At 41.1% G+C, this 18,942-nt stretch overlaps 2 protein-coding genes across 3 annotated transcripts in view; both read right to left on the bottom strand.

Annotated features, from left to right (window-relative positions):
• The window catches only part of FLRT2 (fibronectin leucine rich transmembrane protein 2), a 94,765-nt gene that overhangs the window by 37,833 nt on the left and 37,990 nt on the right, over window positions 1-18,942 (bottom strand). The window lies entirely within an intron of this gene.
• LOC144378874 (uncharacterized) overlaps window positions 1-18,942 on the bottom strand; it is a 57,465-nt gene that overhangs the window by 6,205 nt on the left and 32,318 nt on the right. The window contains exon 2 of one of the 2 annotated variants that reach the window (XM_078054062.1): window positions 6,788-7,048. The exons of the other annotated variant lie outside the window; for it this stretch is intronic. Within the exon in view, the coding sequence (XP_077910188.1) occupies window positions 6,977-7,048 (72 nt within the window). The 3' untranslated portion in view covers window positions 6,788-6,976. Of the gene's footprint in view, window positions 1-6,787; window positions 7,049-18,942 lie in introns of those variants that run through there. 2 annotated transcript variants of the gene reach the window in all.

Below are 18,942 nucleotides of genomic sequence, written 5' to 3'. Positions count from 1 at the left end.
AAGGAAAGCCGACTCCAATAATTAAAAAAGAAAAAAAAAAATCTCTGCTATTGTTAACATTTACATGCTACCTGGGAATTACTTTGATTCACCTAAATTCCATGAGAACCAGCTTACCTTCCTGTGTTGACCTTTTGGATGTGAACTTCTTCCTTCTGACTTTGAGAAATATCATGGCCCCATTGTACAAATGACAGGATCATTACTAAATTGATTCCACGTCTACCATGCCCAGGAGAATTTGCCTGACTCGTGTTCTAACTTCAACTGTTTAAAAAAAATTAAACAAAGACCCCATTTTATCTTTTACTTTTTACTTTGAAATAAATAGAACAAAACATCATATTTTCAATTCCTAAACTGTGGAAGAATTGGCATATAAGTAGAGATGAGTTTTATCAGGTTTATGAAACACCTATTTCGGGCATTGTTTTTCTTTTCTTTTTAATTTCATTTTATTGCAATAAGAACAATGAATAAGACCTCTCTTAACAAAATTTTAAGCGTATCGTACTCTATTATTAACTATCGGCACAGAGTTATACAGCAGATCTCTGGAACTTATTCATCTTGCAGAATGGAAACTTTATGCCCATTGACTGAGCATTATTTCTGACATCAGCATTGTCAATGAGGTCAGTGGAGTTGATAAAAGTTCAAGTTGCACAGCGCCCTGTGATTGAAGCCTGGCTCACTCTTCACTGGCTGTGTGACTTGTGGGCAAGTTACTTAACCTCTCTGTGCCTCACTTACCTCGTCTATAAAAAGAATTATATATAAATCATATGTATGTGTGCATATATATAAAACATACATGTGTGTATATATGTTATATAAATGTGTGTGTGACAAGTGGGACCAATGCCAAAGAGGTAAATGATATAAAAATATTTGCTATCATTATAGTTGACAGCAGCAAGCCTGAAGCAATGGTATTCCTATAGAACATTAAGAAAGGAAAATGTATATACAATTGTATTTGTCAATTATTCCTCAAAAGTTAGAGGAAGAAAAGAAAAGAAAATACAACTGCCCATCCTTGGTTTCCCAGCTCTTCAACTAAACCTGGTCACAGCTTCCAGGACCAAATGCATTGTCAAATCTCTGATGATTTAGATATACCTAAATATGAAGAAAATAAAATTCATCCATCCTTAATCTCAACAAACTTTATTTTGCAGAATCTGGAACTCTAAATAACACATTAAGTAATAGCATACCTAATAAAATACCCACCACATATACCCTCCTGCGTATATAATGCACACACTCACACACACACACACAAAATGATTCTCTGGACTGAGATTACAACTGTTGGTTATTTTACTCTTTCACTTTGGATTTATTTATGTATCTGCAAATAAACGTGTCTTATATTCGTGGTCAGAAATAAGTTTCGTGTTTTTGAAATAAGGATAATTTTAGTATTTCTATTAGAACCGAACACTATTGAGTCCCCTTTGAGTAGGGAAGGCAGGATTAGCATACCGATAATATAAATACTGTCCTGAAAAATGATAGTCTGGGATGTACCAAATCTGAAAAAGATTAGTAAGAGAAATGAAACTTTGGAACAAGCAGTACTGCTCTTCCAACCCAGAGGGGAGATACTGACCTCAGTCCGACCTGTGGAGGGAGGGCTTCGGAAGGCTCGGGGACTAGACACTTAATGAGTGTTGATGACAGATGGCTGGACAAGCATATGTCTCCCTTGCATCTTGCCTCCACCTATTTAGACCACCATCTTACAAATAAGGAAACCAGGGTTCAAGGTCACAGGGCCAGGCAGCAGTGGCGGTAGAAGGCCCACCACATTTCCTGGCTCCAAGTTAAATACCCTTTCACCCTGCCACAGAAATCCTCGCCTGTCTCTTGCCTCTCCTCCGTGCTCTTATATCTTTATTCATTGCCTCTCCCATGCCCACCCCCATCCCCCCGCACTTCCAGCCCACCCTGTCCATGCTTTTTTGGACGATGCCCCATCTGCAATGAAAAGTAACAGGGGGCACAAAAGCCTCATATAGCTCCCACACAGAGGGCCTGACGAAGGTCGGGCCAGCGATGCCCCAACACCCCAGTCTTCTCACAGACGTGCACCTGCACACATGCACACCGACTCTGCACGGCTCATAAAGCAGCTTTCAGCGCCACTCAGAGCCCTGTGTTACCGGGCACCTATAGCCAGCTTCTGCACAGTGACTAATTCTCTGCCGAACCCAGGCAGGCCTGCCGTGGGAGCAGAGAAGCTGCCACAGGAGCCCAGAGAAGAATGTCTGTCCTCTGTGGCTCTGGAGGGCATACTGGCATGTCCCGAAAGACAGGAAGGGAAGAAAGAGCCGCAGAAATGGCGAAGGAAGAACCGCCAAGTCCGACCGCGTCCCGTCACCCAACCTAGGCACTCAATGTCGACTGCTTTACGCAAGTACAGAATGAAGACACCATTACCCCACGTTTTTCCAGTGTTTCTTTTCCATGTCATTTCTTCTGCTAATTATTTAAACAATTACAAGCGCAATGCCCCCGGTCAACATTGTACAGCCTGGTGTGAGCACATCCCATTCATAAAAGACATTTCCTAGTCCCGTGCAAACACTAATCAACGCTTGCATTTTGTAAGGCAGGTAGCTAAGGAGCCCTAGTTCACAGGGGCTTAAACAGAGAGGTTAAGACAAGAGAGTAATTTCACTGTGGAGGCTTCCCTAGATTGGAAGCTCACAGCTTCCAGGGAACGGGGGGAGCCCTTATTCTCGGAGGAATAAATAAATAAATCCTAGTGCAGGGATAAAAACAGTCCAGTGCACCGCAGGAGCCAATCAATACCAAAAAAAAAAAAAAATAGCTCCAATCACCGCCTATTCTTAAAACATCCATCTGTCCATTGTCAGATTCTGACTAGCTTAAGAAAGTCCCGCTTCCTCTTCCTTCTGTCCTTGATTTTTCAGGAGGTTTCAGCTTTTGCTCTCTCCAGAGCACTGTAGTCAAAATGCAGTGCTCATGTTATATAAAGGAAGGGATATTTTCTTCTTTGCACAATGCCTTGAAGAAATACCCCTTAAGCAGACGGGGAGTCTAATCCTGACTTCATGCAGGAGGAGTTCTGGGACGGGCTTAGAGCTTCTCTCTATGCCATCCACTGTCTTCTTCAGGGTGTATCTAGAGCTCCCAGTAACTGCTGCCAAAATGGGAGTGCTCTGCTCCCAAAATTCATTACTTTAACCCACATTTGAATTCTGATCATGGGAAAGACTGCCCATCAGTCACTCAATGGATTAATTCCTTGATTGCTACTATTTGGGAAATCTGCCCATTCCAGCTCACCAAAAGCAAGGATTCTGAAAGGGTTAAAAGTGTTTCCTTACTTTCCCATTTAACAAAATGTGTGGACCTCCTATATTTTTTTTTCTCATTACCTCTGCTTCTTTAAGTATCACAGCATAGTATAAACATTATATGAATAAAATTTAATCCATCATACACAAACAAATGTCCCTCAAGTATTTATTTTTGGAAATTATTGGGAGAGGCAGTCTTTCCTTCAGGGTCAGTCTCCCCAGCCAACGCCCCCCACCCCCCGCCCCCGGCCCCACCAAGTAATTTTCAGCATCTTGTGGAGATTATCTTTCAAGGGTTTTCTGCATACAAGTGCTAGAGCCCTAACCCTTCACAAGGACAATCTCACTCCTCACACGGGAATTTTCTGCAGGTTCTTTTCTTTCAGATGGCTTTCTATTTTCAATAAGTCACAAGAGGGGCTCGTGCAGGAAGCTTAGCTTTAACCTCCAAAGTTGTGCAGTGAAACAATGTGCATTTTTTTTCCTGAAAAAATTACACAGAATATCATAGAAATATATTAAACAATTAAAATATATCTAACATACCCAGAACCCTTTAAAACGGTGTTCTTTTCCACAGCCACTACTTAGCATCTCTCAAAATTAGGTGCTTTCATCCTGAGTTAATAATAAAAATGGCTAGACTTTACTGAGCACTTTCTTTGCAGGACAAATCAATGCATGAAGATCTCATGTAATCCTCATAATAACTGCATATGATCGTACTATTATCCCCATCATACACATCATAGTAATGTTACAACAACAGTAGCTATGATTTATTTATTCAGTGCCTAACTATGCGCCAGACACCTCACTTCAGATGTCTTCATCTAATCTGTGCAAAAGCATTATAGGGTTGGTTCTCTAGTTATTCCCATTATACCAATGAAGAAACTGAGCCCACAGTGGATAAGTCACAGACCCAAGATAAATACTAATAAATGCCAGAATTCCAACCCAGATTGGCCTGATTCTAGATTTCTTAACCACTTTGTTCTACTGTCTCAAACAAACACTAAGAACAAATGAAAATCAATGAGTGGGGCTGAAAAAGGTTCCCAAGAATAATTGAGCAAATCATTTCTACTTCTCCCTTAGTTTCCCTGACTCAAGCTTTCTACCACTTTCGCAGGGGCTCCTAAGTCAAAACACACCATCACCCCCTGCTCCCTGTCCTCTCTCACTTCCACACAGTCACATACACACACATCATATACCTGTAAGGACATATCACATCAAACAAATGCTCATCTAACTATTGAATAGAATGATATCAAAACCCCATTCATTTTGCCTTACCACCAACTTGCACGTCTAAGAGCAGGACCTGGGCATACCTTAAGCCTGGTATATCACACAGGATATGGGGTGGTAGCTGTGGGAACTAAATATCTTCCATTGTTAGAGGTGCTGTTCCCTATGAATATCCTCTCATTTAAACTTCCTAAGAATATTCCAGAAGGGCTTCTTTTTTTTTTTTTAAAGATTTTATTCATTTGAAAGAGAGAGAGCATGAGCGCGGGTGAGGGGCAAAGGGAGAGGGAGAAGCAGACTCTCCGCTGAGCAGGGAGCCCGATGCAGTACTCGATCCTAGGACCCTGACATCATGACACTTAACCAACTGCACCACCCAGGTGCCTCCCAGAAGGACTTCTTATGTACAGTTTAGAGATTCAGAAAAATAATCATCAAATAAATATTTAAAATTAGTTCTTCCACCAAAGCCTGTGTTCTTTCCACGAATAGACTGCAACGATGATACTTCTCCATTTGCCGACACTCCAAGAAAAAAAACAAAAAAAAAAACAGGGTAAATTCGAACTCCACAAAAAGAAAACCATGTCCTTCACTGTAGGGAAACAAAAATCAATGCCAGATTGTAGCCACGCTCACAGGTCCAGGTGTCTTCCACAGCCAAGGCTTCATCCCTTCAAAGTCTACGACCCAAGTTGAAATGAAATGACAGAATCATTTTTGTCAGACGTCCTAATTGTGGATAGCATAATATGAAGAAATAACCCTGCAAAATGACCCCAAATACTGGATCATTTTTTTTCATTCCAATGAAATATGGCAAAGGAACTTTGGGCACCATCTTCATGATCCCCATAAATATGCACACCTTTTTCCTGAATAAATATTAATAACTGTATTATTGAAATCGATTTCTATAAAGTTAAAAATAATTGATACCATAAAACAAACTTTATCATCATTGCAAAGGGAGAATTTAACCTTTTATTCCAGAAGAAAATGGAAGTCTTCATCCTGGATCAATCTCCAATGCTAACATTACTGCACTCATCACTATGAATGTCCATGAGGACTAGGGCTTTGAACCAAAGGAAGGGAACAACCATCAATTTGTTCTGAGAAATGGAGACGTGGTAGAATTTTCTAAACTGTTTAAACTGGGACTCAATGGCACTGTCAAACTATTGTTTTCCTTTCTTTGACCACTAAATATAGAGGCCGGTCTTCTCTGGGGTAATGGGCATCCTGGAATGAGCCATGTGAAGCCGCGGGCTTGTCATTCAGAGCATCACTTGCTCTGTTCTAGAATCCTGGAATACTCCATGACTGCTGTTGCCCCAGACCATCTCCAAACAAATGGGAAGCTAATTTGCATAAGCCTCATTTCCATTTTATTCATCCTCTGCCAAAATCTAGATCAGGATGTTTAATATCATCCCGCTGTGGGAGGTCACAGGAATTTAAAGGGCATTCCTGGTCAAGGATTAGAAAGCATAGGTTCCAGAGTTGAGTTTCTATTTGAAATCCAAAGCTGAAAGAAGAGAAAGCCTGTTGCAAGACACAGAGTAAGAAAAACAAAAAGACCAACTAAAATATAAGCAGGGAAGAAACCAGAACCATCGCTGTGTTCTTCTCTCTTTGTAGATGAGCTAGAAAGCCACCACTGAGGGGGTAGCTATGATGTACACCAGCTACCTAACTTGCATTTCCATATTTAGTCTTTTTTGACTCCCTGATACATAAGTAAAGACCCAGAGGAAAAGAAAGTCAAAAGGCAGGTGGTTTTCTCAATGTTAAACATCTTTTACACAGCAGAAGCAAGAGAAACACAGTAGTCTCTGGCTATAACTCCATTCCCTTAACCCAGAGGACCTCCCTTCTACTGACCCGTTGTTTTCTGACATTGTTCTTCATACAACAGCAATGTGTCCTGATAAGTGTAAACAAAAACCTCGGGGGTTCACTCAGCATTTGACTGTTTTCTTCTCCTTGAACATTAAACAGTCCGAGACAAACTGTTAACTTAAACTCAACTCTATTGAGGTTTACGAGCCCAATTTTTAGGTGTGTGTGTCAAGGTTATTTCCGAATCATAAATCAGCTCTATGTCACAGTAAACATATACACACAACACACACATGCACAGGTGTAGACGTGAACACAAATGTCTTGAGCAAACATGATCCCATCAGAAGGAGAAAACAAAATGTCTTCTGAAAACTCTGCAAAAATCCTGCAACACCAACAGCACCTTCTCTGGCTCATTAATTCTGGCCTAAATTTGCTACTGTCAGGCAAATCAGGCACATGTCCAGCAGACACCCACCTGCTATTAGGCTGAATGTGCCCGGCATCTTGACATTCTATTGATTCCAATCCAAGGCTTATGTAAAAAAGGCAGCCTCAGAGTCCAAAAGGAATTTTAGCCACAAATACTTTGGGAGAAATCCAAACAACTAAAAACAGAAAGAAAGACAAGATGCAAATCTGAGTGACAAAATTGAGACAACCCAAACCAGACTGCTGAGAGTTCAATGACAAATCTACAAATGACCCAGGCACCCCCTTTTGAGAAATACTTATTTTAGGAAATTCCAATAGCCTGGGCATTGGATGACCACCCCCTCCTCGTCTGGACTATTGGCATATAGATTCATAAGGGTATTCATTATTATTCCAATGGTGTTGCTTTTAAGGAAGACCCTGTCAATTCTTGCCCTCTAGATCCCCATACATTTTCAGTAAAAATATGCCGCACTATAAACATGGTCCTGATAATGACAAAGGATTCAGGTACTTAAGTTGTTAAAATAAACCAGAAACTACGTAAAGGGCTTTAAAAGGCTGTGTCCCTTAGCCTTCAAAACAGCCCTCTGAGCTAAGAGTTTGATTTCCACTTTATAGATAAGGAATATTGAGGTTCTGAGAGGTAAAATAATTTTCTCCGGGTAGCTGGAAAACGAGATATTGGGGAAGAGAGAGCATCAGGATGCATTTATAAATTTTCTGACACCTCTCAGCCCTTGTCCACCCCCCAAATAACCTACACCTAAGTAAAAGGGGTCTACGTCCAATTTCCAAATCCTGGCACTGATGACTTTGGGGGCAGCTGCTTGTCACAGTCAACTATGCATAAACAAGGCTGCTCTGGGGGTATGCTTTAAAACCAGACCAACTCTCTCTTACTTTAGCCAAGAGAAGGCATACATTTCAAAATAAAAGTAAATATATACATTAAAAGAGAGAGAGAAGGAGAAACCTGTAATCCCACCAAGCAGCATGAATTTCAGCTGGCTCCCACTCCTCCCCTCTGGCCCCCCACGCCCAGCAGCCACTGTACTTCAAAGACAGCTCTCTGGGAGGAAGGGGAGCATGAGATCCATCGGGGCCAGCTGGAAGAAGGACCTCATGCTTAGGGGAGAGTAGAAGAGGAGTGGAGATTCACTGCAGATGTCACCTTAAAAAAAAAAAGAAAAAAAAAAAAAAGAATTCAAAGTGTTTTCCAAAAGCTGGTTTCTACCAGGCTGCCGGGAGGATCAGAAGATACGAGGTTTCGACTGGGAGGGACGTGTTACTGCTGCGCAGAAATTTCCAAGGTTTATAAGAGGGTTGCAGGTTTTTGAGTGCTAGTCTGGGTTTAAAAAGCAGGGCCAGCCACCGAGATTTCAATGAGACTTGATTTGCCCCTTTAACCATGATAAGACAGGAGTATTTTACTCTGCAATACAGCATCTTTTGTGACTCTTGAGCATCCCTTCTGTGACTTTGTCCGTGTCTATACTTTGAAGCCATACTCTTTTTTTTGCAAGAGAATGCTCCTACATTGAGCTACATAGAGTAAACATGTGAAATAACCAAACAGTTCCTTACAAAGACATGTCACATTCCCCGATCCTCATCTGCCCTACTCTGCGGTGGCATCTATTTTTCCTGCTGGTGTCAGGGCTAGAAGGGTCTGCCTGCAAGTCCGGCCAAAGCATCCTTCCTGCCGCTCTGCCTCTGATTTACAAGGTGACTTCTCAGAAACAGCCACTTAGCCATCTCGGCCTGGGTTTATCATCCGTCAGTTATCATTGTTACTGCTGCCATTATTATTCAAAATGCTTATAGACTTATAAAGATGTTCTGATCTGATAATAATGTTTGCAATATGCTTTTACACTGCCTAGTTAACAGTGCACCTGTGATTTTCATGCCGGCACAAGTCACAAAGGCTGCAACTTTCTGAATGGTTCCACATAGAAATGGCGGGGGGAGGGGGGAGTGTGGATGTATTTAAAAAAAAAAAGACTGGGTATCCTTTTGTACACGGTAACAACATAAAAGGCAGCATCCCAGGCAATAATAAAAACATCTGACTCTTTCCTCCTCAACTCAGAGCTTGACAGACTCTCTCCAAAGGCAGTGATTGCCATTAGCAAGTCTGTCCTTGACCTTCTCGCTCAAGTCCTATTGACAGTAAAGGAAGTAGAGCACATATATTGAAGGCAGGGCCTGGTCTTCAGAGGCTAACCAGCTGACTAATGAAGAGCATACTGCCTAGAAAGCAGAATATCGAAGGGGAGCATGGATGCAGGGAATTAATAAAAATCCCGTGCACCTCCTTTTTAATGGCAGCAACAGTGGGCTTGTGACTAGAATTCTCCTCTTCGTGATGCACTCAACTCTCCTGAATGTCAACAGGAATTCGGTAAGAGCACTTCAGGAGAAAATGGATTCATACGTCATTTCAAATGAATCATTTCACTTCCTCTCCTCCATTTTTTACATATACAGACAAAATATAAAAATAATTTCAAAAAATCGATTCAGCTTTGGAGTTTTCTACTCCAACAGCAAACGTAGACGTCAGAATTATAAGAATTGGTAGCCTTTGAAAAATTATTTAAATGGGTCACCCACAATGGAATCCCACGGGTTTCCGATTTGCCAACCCAAAATGAAAAATGCAAGGGCAATGCGTTACAAATCACTCCTTATTTATAGTGAGATTTGAATTTCCATTTTGTTTTTAACAGTTTCCTGGCAAATGTCCTGAGCTATATTTAAAGGTATAACAACATTTAAGATCATAGGCAGAGCTGGCTTTTCACTTTTTCTGAACAGAAATACAAACCACATGCTCATTTTGTGACTTTCAGGTCAAGGATTGGGATTGGCCATCAGAATGTTTGCTGCCTTCTGAGCTAGTAGATCCATGCTCTTGGGGATCTGGAATGCCTTCGAGGTATGTCTATAAGGCCCTTCCTCCACTGCAATAGAATATAACCACCATCAAGCAAGCAATTGGTTTTAATATGGAGAGCTGTAAATCTGAATGAGTTTGATAACAAAAAGACAAATGGATTGTTAACTTAGCCCCAAAAGGTACAAGCAGTTTTTACTGCCATTGCTTTAGGGATTAGATTCTCAGAAATTGGAAAACACAATCTTTGGCTTTCCTTGAAAGAATGCTAGAGGCAATATGCTGATTATTTTTCAAAGGAGGAAGAGAAGGTGTTGAAAGCTCTTAACAACATGTAAAGTTCTGAGTTTGCAAGCGCAAACACAAAACAATGATAATGTTTTAGCACTTTATAAATGTAAGTCACTCTGTCTACTCTTGGGAGACAGTAAATACTTTCAGACAAAGTACAGCATCCCTGCCTCTATGCTCAAATAGAGGAAAACAGCCAAATACTTTAAAGCATCAGAAGATAACCATGGTGATGAAAATACATAGCTCTTGTCCTGAAAGGAAAATAAGAAAACACATGTAATTAAAATAGCAGTGAATCTCAAAGAAACCCAAAAAACTATGGTTTTGGTCATGAGTTTCTGAGGCTGCCCCTGACGGCCAGAATTTCAAGTAACAGCACAAATTGTAAGGAAAGGAAGACCGTTTTAGCTTAAGACTGGTCACCGGTGAACCCAATGGTAGATCAGTAATCAGAGAAAGTGCAGAGGATAAATAAACAAGGCCGTGCATCACCTCTTAAAGAGTTAGTGCAATAAGCATTCTTTCCAATGCTAGAATATACCCTCACAAATGGAGTTTTACAGGCAAGAGGGAATTAGGTTTACTGAACTCCTTAAAAGCTATGTGTCTCTAGACATTGCGCTAATCACTTAACGTGTATGATTTGCTTTAATCTTCTGGATAGCTCAGCCAAGTAGGTAGTATTATCACCTCTTTACAGATGGACAATTTGACACGAGGAAATGAAGGTGCTGAGCAGTGGAAGTAGGGCTAGAAGGTGGCTTAGGTGAAACAAAGACAGGTCCCATTCTGTCTCCCTTGTGCACACACTCACTGGGGCTGGGCATGCGGCTATGCTTGGCACCTGCAACAGTCCTTTGCCCCACAGGGAGAAGGACAGTCAGAGGCAGGGTTTTCAATACTTGCTGTAGGCAGTGCTGGTTAGGGGTCTCAGGAATCCAAACTGTTCCTCTCCCATAATCCAGTTAGCTGCCCTTTGCATGGGATTCCTACTGGGGAGGCCCACGTGTCTGTTCCAAAGGAGAGAACCATCTCATTTCCCTAGTTCCAACCTAACTTGTACTTACAAAAATGGTGAGTCAATTTGGGGACACCCATCTTTTCTTTCTTGAGCTGCAGAAGCCCTTAATCCATTCTAAAACAATGTTTTGAGGAGGAGACGGAGGTACTAGTAGATATTGTTTGAGTTTGAAGAAATATTTATGTAAGACCTTAATCAAATTGTCATCGGCTCCAGAAAATTAGAAATGGGGTTGTAAGTCACAAAGTCCCTTGCTCCGCCCACCCATACTCCACTCTAAAGCACCCAGAAGTATCAGATATACACATTCAATATTTACCTACAGTATAACATTGGGACTGTTTCACACACGAGGACCATGTGGGATGATCTGGGTCTAGGTTTTGAGATCTCAGTGAGATGGCAAAAGCCCAGGAGCAAAGGTTGGGAATCAACAACCTTCAGGGTGATGATAAGGTTGGGTCCAGCCAGCTGAACTATTTCCTTGGCAATCACAACCACCTATTACAGGCTCTGTGCTAGTATCTGCCATATTCACAAGACAAGTGTACCCACTAAGTGCATAGAAAATCACGTCTGAGAACTTTATTAAATAAAAGCCAAAGAGAAAATATTTGCTTACCCAATGACTACAGGCCTTTCTTGCTGAGTCAGTCTGTAATCAGGTGAGAGGTACCCAGAGATCAATTTCAGTGGAAACGAATCTTAGTGCTGTTGGCAATGATCTGGTCTCCTCCTGAATGATGGCCAATGCCTTTGTTGACTACTGTACCCAGTTATGTCCTGGGTAAATTTTTTCCAAAGGAGAGCAAAGAGATTCAATTCAATGACAGTGGAAAATATTCCATTTTGAAGAATAACTATTTAGGGAAGACAACAAATTGGTCAACAGGGAGGTCTTAAGTTCCTCATAAGCCTCGCATCAAAATAGAGCTCTGTAATTTAGGAGAAGGTGGTTGTACCCACATGAGAGGCCTTGGAACAAATTTCCACATGAAGTGATGGATTAATAGGAGCCATGTGGCTAAATTCCTTTGCACTCTAAAAAACCCTTCAATTTATTTAAGAAATGACAATGAATGCAACACTGGCAAAATGCAGCATAAAAGCACAAAAATGAATAAAAGATAAAAAAGGCATCTTCAAATTTCTTTCTAATATAATACTCCTCAAAAGGATCAAGATACAAGTTAACAGGCAGAACCAAAGCCTCCATACACCTCTTTCTGTATCAGGATCCTTTCTGACCTCTCAGTATTGACAGTTGTGAAAGAAGCAAGACAGCCTTGAATTTCTATAGCATGAAAAGTTGCCAGGTAAAATAAAATAAGATACAAACAGAGCATAGGACATATGTATGCAAAAAAAAAAAAAACACAAAAAACAAAAACCGATGTTTATCAAGAATTCAAATTTAACTGGGCATCCTGTATTTTTATTTATGAAATCTATTAACCTTATGATCAAGCAGTCATGAGCAAATTTTGAATGAACTGTTTTTGAGCTGGTGAATGGTGTGACTAGGGGTCCTTAATCACTAGTGTGCTTTGTGGTTTCCTGAGAAGCTCTTTGAAAATGCTGATTCCTGAGACTTTCCCTTACAGATTCGTTCTCCCAACTGGCCAAACAGCATTATGCTTACCTGCTCCCAGGTGAGTCCTGATGCACACACATTTGAGAATGACTGTTTTAACCCAGACTAATAAAAAGAAATGAGGAAGACACAATAAGCTTGATTTCTCTGATGGTTCAAATCACTCCATCAAGCCTTTAGAGGTGGGTCAGATGTCTGAAATCTTAAGACAGTGTTAACTTGAGAATGTCAAAAGGAGATCATGGAAACCCAAATGTTGTTTAAAAAAATATCATCATGGACCATTTCTTCACTACCCAGATGAAGACACTGAGGGAAAATCACTCACTTTAAATTAGCAATCCAGAAGCACAACCAAGAATAGCATCTCTGACACCTGATGCCAGAATTCACCCCATGCTGTCATTTTTAAACAATTCCTCCTTCCATCCTTTCTGGAACAGCTGAATGAGTTGGCACACCCAACTGAAGGAGCTGAAATATTTTTCTATCCTTAGCTAATGTGTAAACTCCTTAGCTACAAACTACAGTCCAATCACAATATAACATAAAGAAATCCACATTTGAATCAGGAATTAACTCAACAGATGTAAGCTGTTTCTTCATTGTATCAGTAAATGTTAACATAGCATTAAAAGTAAGTAAAGAAAAATCTAATTGCACTTTACTGAATATAAAACTCAATTACTTACTGCTTCCAAGGATATGAGGTGTGTGTGTATGTGCATATGTGTGTGCGTGTGCGTGTGTGTGTGTGCATTGTGTCTGTGGTGGGAGTGATGGAGGACAAAGTGTTTCCTTCTCTTACTACTGGCAGAATTTCTTTCCTGTGATATTCTGGACATTTACTATAACTCCCCAACACCCCTCCGCTTATAATTAATGAGAACTTACCTCCCATGGAGGCTATGTTTGACAATTCTAAGTGGCTAACTATGAAGTTCAAAATGTCTAAAAACATGACTCAGCCATGAAAGATGTTAACATAGAACCTATGGCAAGTCAGTTAGTTGCAAGAGTGGAGAACTGGAAGCTAAAAGTGCAGCATGGCCTGCATGCAATAGATTTCCAGTAGAGTGGAAAGTGGTGATAAGAGATCTATCTTGAGAGTTACTCAGACAAGTTCCACCCTGACTGACCATGAGACCTTGGGTGGGTTATTCAAACCTTCTGAGTCCCTTCACCATGTGTAAAATGTAAATAACAGCATCTACCAAAAAAGTTAGTTTTTTAGTTAAAGAATCCAACCATGAGGATTAATTAAATGAATAGGTGTGGAGTACCTACCACAGTGCAGGGCACATGGCCCACTAAATGGTGAGAATGAGAAGCCCGACTGTGTGTTTCTGTGGGTCCACTGGGTCACGATGTATCTGCTCATACTGAAGTAAGAACCAGCTCTGTTCCTGGCTAAGTGCAGAACCAATGAGCAATAAAAGAATATCAAGACCTACTCACTGTCCGCAGATAACTGTCTGATAATCAGTTAACCAATACAAGCTTCATAACCCCTGCCATGGACATCAGACCTGATTAATTAATGCTGATAATACAAAATTTCCAAGACATGCTTCCCAGGCTCCCCAGGTCTCGGTTAAGGGGGTGACCTGTACCTGCATGAGAAGTGAACAAAAATGACGCCAGTTAAATCCCACCAAAGGACAACACAGAAGTACAAATGGTAGTTGATGAATAGCTGATGGATAGTGGCAGAAGTGGTATAACTGATAAGGCCTATGAGCTCAGGGGAAAAGGGAACCACCACAGTTGAAGCAGTCTGGGAATTCTTCATGGAAGATAAGCTACTTGAGACTGGCCTTGAAAGAGAAGTGGGATTTAGATAAGCAAAGAAGAGGAAATCCTCGGTTTCTGATAAAAGTAAAGCTGCAGAAATGAGAAAACGCAGGGCAAAGTGATGACTTATTGCTAGACAGTACATTATTCAGGTCATTTGCAGCACTGAATGCCAGGCACAGAAGTTGGACCATGGCTATTCAGGCCCGTGGTTCTCAAGATTTTCATGTTTGTTCTCAGCACTCTACAACTATTAGATAATCACAGTGACCATTTTCAAGACTCCACCCAAAAAGGTTTGGAGGAGTTGCTTAGAAAAGCTTGACTGTAGAGTATATACAATCTTAGTAAGCTGGCAGTAACACCTCCCTGCCCCAACACACACACACACACACACACTTCCATTTCACTGACTACGAAAAAATGGTGTCTCTTGACAAATGGTTTATATCATGGGACACACGAGCCAAGAAAAGCTTTGGCAAAGCCAGTCAAGAGAGACGGTGGTAACAGTATTCTTCAGATGTCAAATGCAGAGTCAGAGGAGAGTCCCACTATAGTTCTGCCCCAGTGGCCTTGCCTCAGCCCACCTTGTTATGCCACAATCTTGTTACTCACTTCCCTTTCTACCATGGTAAGAAAGTTAATGAAGTACCTGGCAAATAATGATTATCTTTGATTCCCTTTTTCTGGCATCAGTCTTTGGTATAGCCTTTGGACATGTCAATGGAAGGGACGAGCTCAGAGTTTAGACAAACTGTTTCTTCCTTCTTGCACCCACATCAACCAGCCCATCCACTGGCTTACCCTCTTCAATGGCCAATTAGGCACCATCAGATGAAAATGTCATAGTATGTACTGTCTGGCCCCCTAATTTAATATTTTCCCTATCCCATATTTTTTTTGCTTATACTTTGTTAAAGTTTACGAAACCAATATATGAGTGTGATAATTTCCATTTTAAAAGAAATTCTATAATATAAAAATATTATAGCAAATCCAAACATGAAAACATTATAGCCAACCCTGAGCTAATACCATGGTGACTGTTAAAATGATGTACTCTTCTAAAGAAAAAAACATTAGCAGATAGCATGCCATACTGAAATAAGTATATCCATTTTAAACCACTCAGGCTTGAGCAAAATAGATGAAAAAAAGCTCTGGGTTCCAAATCCTTAGGATGTCACCAGTGCCCAAGATACACTACCACCACCTTATACCACCCAAACACAATACCACTGAGCAACCTGAACAGACACTTTCTTAAGAGACAGGTTTTACAAACACTTGAAGAAACAAGGCTTTAAAATCTAAACTTTTGACTCAGTATAGAGTGCAATGGAAAAAAAATTTAAAAAGTAAAATGGAATATATTAAGCTACCAGAGTTGTTTTCAAAGAAATAATGAGAATATAAGGGAAAACACAAACATAAAGAATTCATGAAAACCATACACTTCACTCTGCTCCTTCATTAAGAGTACAAATTAAAGCACATCAATGCAATGTTTTAAAAAATAATTGACCTCTAAATGTGAATTAATTTAGCTGCTTCAAAAGCTGTGATCAGTTTGAGGTAAGCAAGTACAACAATGAATCCTAATACCTAAAATGAAAAAGGAGTTGAATTATTACATGTTCAATTTTCATATCTACTGAGTTACTTAAAATAACCTCACATAGATTCTAATCTAGAGTTGAAAAGTGAAACCTATGAAAACCAAGGGCTTTCACTTTTAATGGTCAATACAAAGTTGGCAAAAGAACAAGAGGACATCTTTAAAGGAGCCAAGGTATAATCTATGTGTCAAAGTGACAACTCTCCCCTCTTGGATGATGGCTGTCAATACTGGAAGCTAGAGAAGGGGGATGGTAGAGATAAAGAGTCTTATTTGGTGTGAAGGCAGCTTGTCACTTTCCATGCTTGATTTTTTTCTTATGTTGAAAGACGATATGCCCATTTGGAGAAAGCCTCTTTGAAGAATACTGTGGTAGATGAAATGGACATACCAACATTTTATAAAAGCCACTAAGATTCACTGTCACATTTAATTAGCATGATCCCCAAATTGTACTGACTGAAACTTTTAAGAGAAAACATCTTGGTAATGACAGCACTTGTGATCATTTTTATTGCTAATGCAAAATCCCTCCAAAAGCACAGAAAAAGAATGCTTTCATAACATCACTTCACGATTGGTATTCTGCCATTGGCTCATCAGTGTTTAGCAAGAGAAATGTATTTTTCAGTAGCTCTGATAAAACCCAAACAAACCATGGTAACCAAAGGGCTTGGGGACAAAATAAACCTCATCTGAAATTCTTAAAACACATTTCCCACTGTGACTGTCTGTAGACTTTTATTAGAACTCTCAAGCGCACTCACAATGTCCTGGCTCCTCCTGTCTCCTTGTCACTAACATTCCTCCCTAAGGGCCAAGCTGAATGCCTCCAGTGTGGTGCTGGGTGCGGGAAATGATCTCTTGCCTGTGCTGTCCTGGCCCTGCCCTGGTTTCACGGTCCCAGCCCAGAGGACTCCACGCTGGGTTCTGCACTCCAGGTTGTTCCTCGTGCCGTTTTCTGGTCAGCCCAGGGAACCAGGGGAGCTCACATTTCCCCTTCACTCCATCCCAGACTAGAAAAAGGAAGCCTGCATTGACACTGGGTACCCTTAACAATAGATGGTCAGCCACCAAGGATGTGTGGAAATAATGACAGAGCTGCTTTGGGCAGAGTTCTTTTCTTTCAAGAAATCCCAAAGTAGTGCTCAAAGGCAAATGGTAATCACCAGTACTGGCTAAGGTGCCCTCCTTCTGCCCTACAGAGTCTTCACTAGTTTGCTCCAGGCCCTATAAGTCCATCATCATACAGTCCTTCTGTTTCAGAGAAGGAGTATAGTTGCCAGGAAATTATTGTTAAAATGTTAACTATTTCTCATGAAAAGGCTTACTGATCAGTGTGTATCATAGCTGGAATTTCTAAGATAAAAGATAGACTGACCTGCAAATCTCTAACAGAATTAAGAGGCTGGGAGAGGTGGCTAAAATACGCCAGGCACTTACATACCACGTCTGTTAACCTCTGAAGTTGGTAAAGTCTGCTCCATTTTACAGGCCATGAAACTGGGTTTCAAAAGGTTACAGGAGAAAGGTAAGTATCCCAAGAATAAGAGGAGAGAGCAGCCAAGGTGGGGTTCCACAGGGAGGTGTCCTCATTAATGGCGAGGCAGGGGAGGCAGGATTGAGACCCTGGATCCCAGACAAGGTTCATGGAAATGAAAAAGAAAAGACAAAAGAAACAGAGGGTAAACTGAGTGTGAAGCTCAATCACCATTTTTCTGTACCCCTCTGGTCCAGAGCTGCTCCATGCTCCCCAAACGTGAGTACATTTTTTAAGGAAAAGCTCCATTTACATTATATAAGGCAAGGAGAGTAGAGTTAATTAGGAAATACACCTAGCAATGACCATTATCTCGGAATATTAGTGCCTCACACATGGTCATTAAGGTTTTCCAATCATCTTTTAATTTCAGTCTTCATTCATACCATAGCCCTTTTGATTGCCCAAGCAGGGCACTCCTACTCAGTGAGAAAGTGAGTGACTTGCCTAGGACAGGAGAACAAAGCCATGTGCTTTGCCCCAAGGGCCCGTGTTCGTCCCCCAGCACCACCTTCTCCTGAGTCAACACGGTTCTGCTTTCACTATCTCATCTTTATTTGTCCCATTATGAAACAAGGAAGGGGCCAAATTCTCAAGGGCCCAACCACAAGAAGAACAGGGATGACTAATTTCCAAATAAGTGGTAAGACTCCTTGCTTGGCGACTCTGTACAAGCCTTCTGTAACTCACCTGTGGTGGGGGTGAGGGGAGCGTAAACCATGCTGTTCAAAGAAGATAATCACGCTAAGCGTTCACCTGGTCTCTACAGGAAAACAAAATTCGCTCATCAGGTTATTTACTTTGTGCTAGGTTCCTTTCTAGGCCCTTTCCAGATGCTAAATCATTCAACCCTCACAACAATGCCATAAGGAGGTACTATAATTATCTGCATTGTACAGGGCAGGATACTGAGGCAGAGTGATAAAAGAACTTTATCCAGTCTCCTACATAAGTAAACGGCAGAGCTGAGGTCTGAGTCCAGAAGTCTGGCTCCAGAATTCACGCTCTTAATCCATACAATATGGCCACAGGGCAAACACACTCAGGGCATATAGAGACAGTGCTTGTTTTCCTAGAAAGCGCCATTTTAGTCTAACAGGAACGGTATGGAATGGAAGGAAGCTCAGAGGTTCTAAATCCCTTTCGAGTTTCTGTTATGGGCAGTCGCCATGCCAATAATGGGAAAACCGTGATGTTCACAGCACTGCCCAGGTGCCCAGAGTTCTGAGTGCACATGTCAATGTGGCAGCTGAACTAGGATGGCTCTACCGCTTCTGTAAAGCTCGAATCCACAATCCTGC

This window comes from Halichoerus grypus, chromosome 8 (assembly GCF_964656455.1).
Source record: "Halichoerus grypus chromosome 8, mHalGry1.hap1.1, whole genome shotgun sequence".
Classification (NCBI taxonomy): Eukaryota; Metazoa; Chordata; class Mammalia; order Carnivora; family Phocidae; genus Halichoerus; species Halichoerus grypus.
Note: the sequence above shows the minus strand (reverse complement) of the source record. Positions and strands in the feature narration are given on the sequence as shown.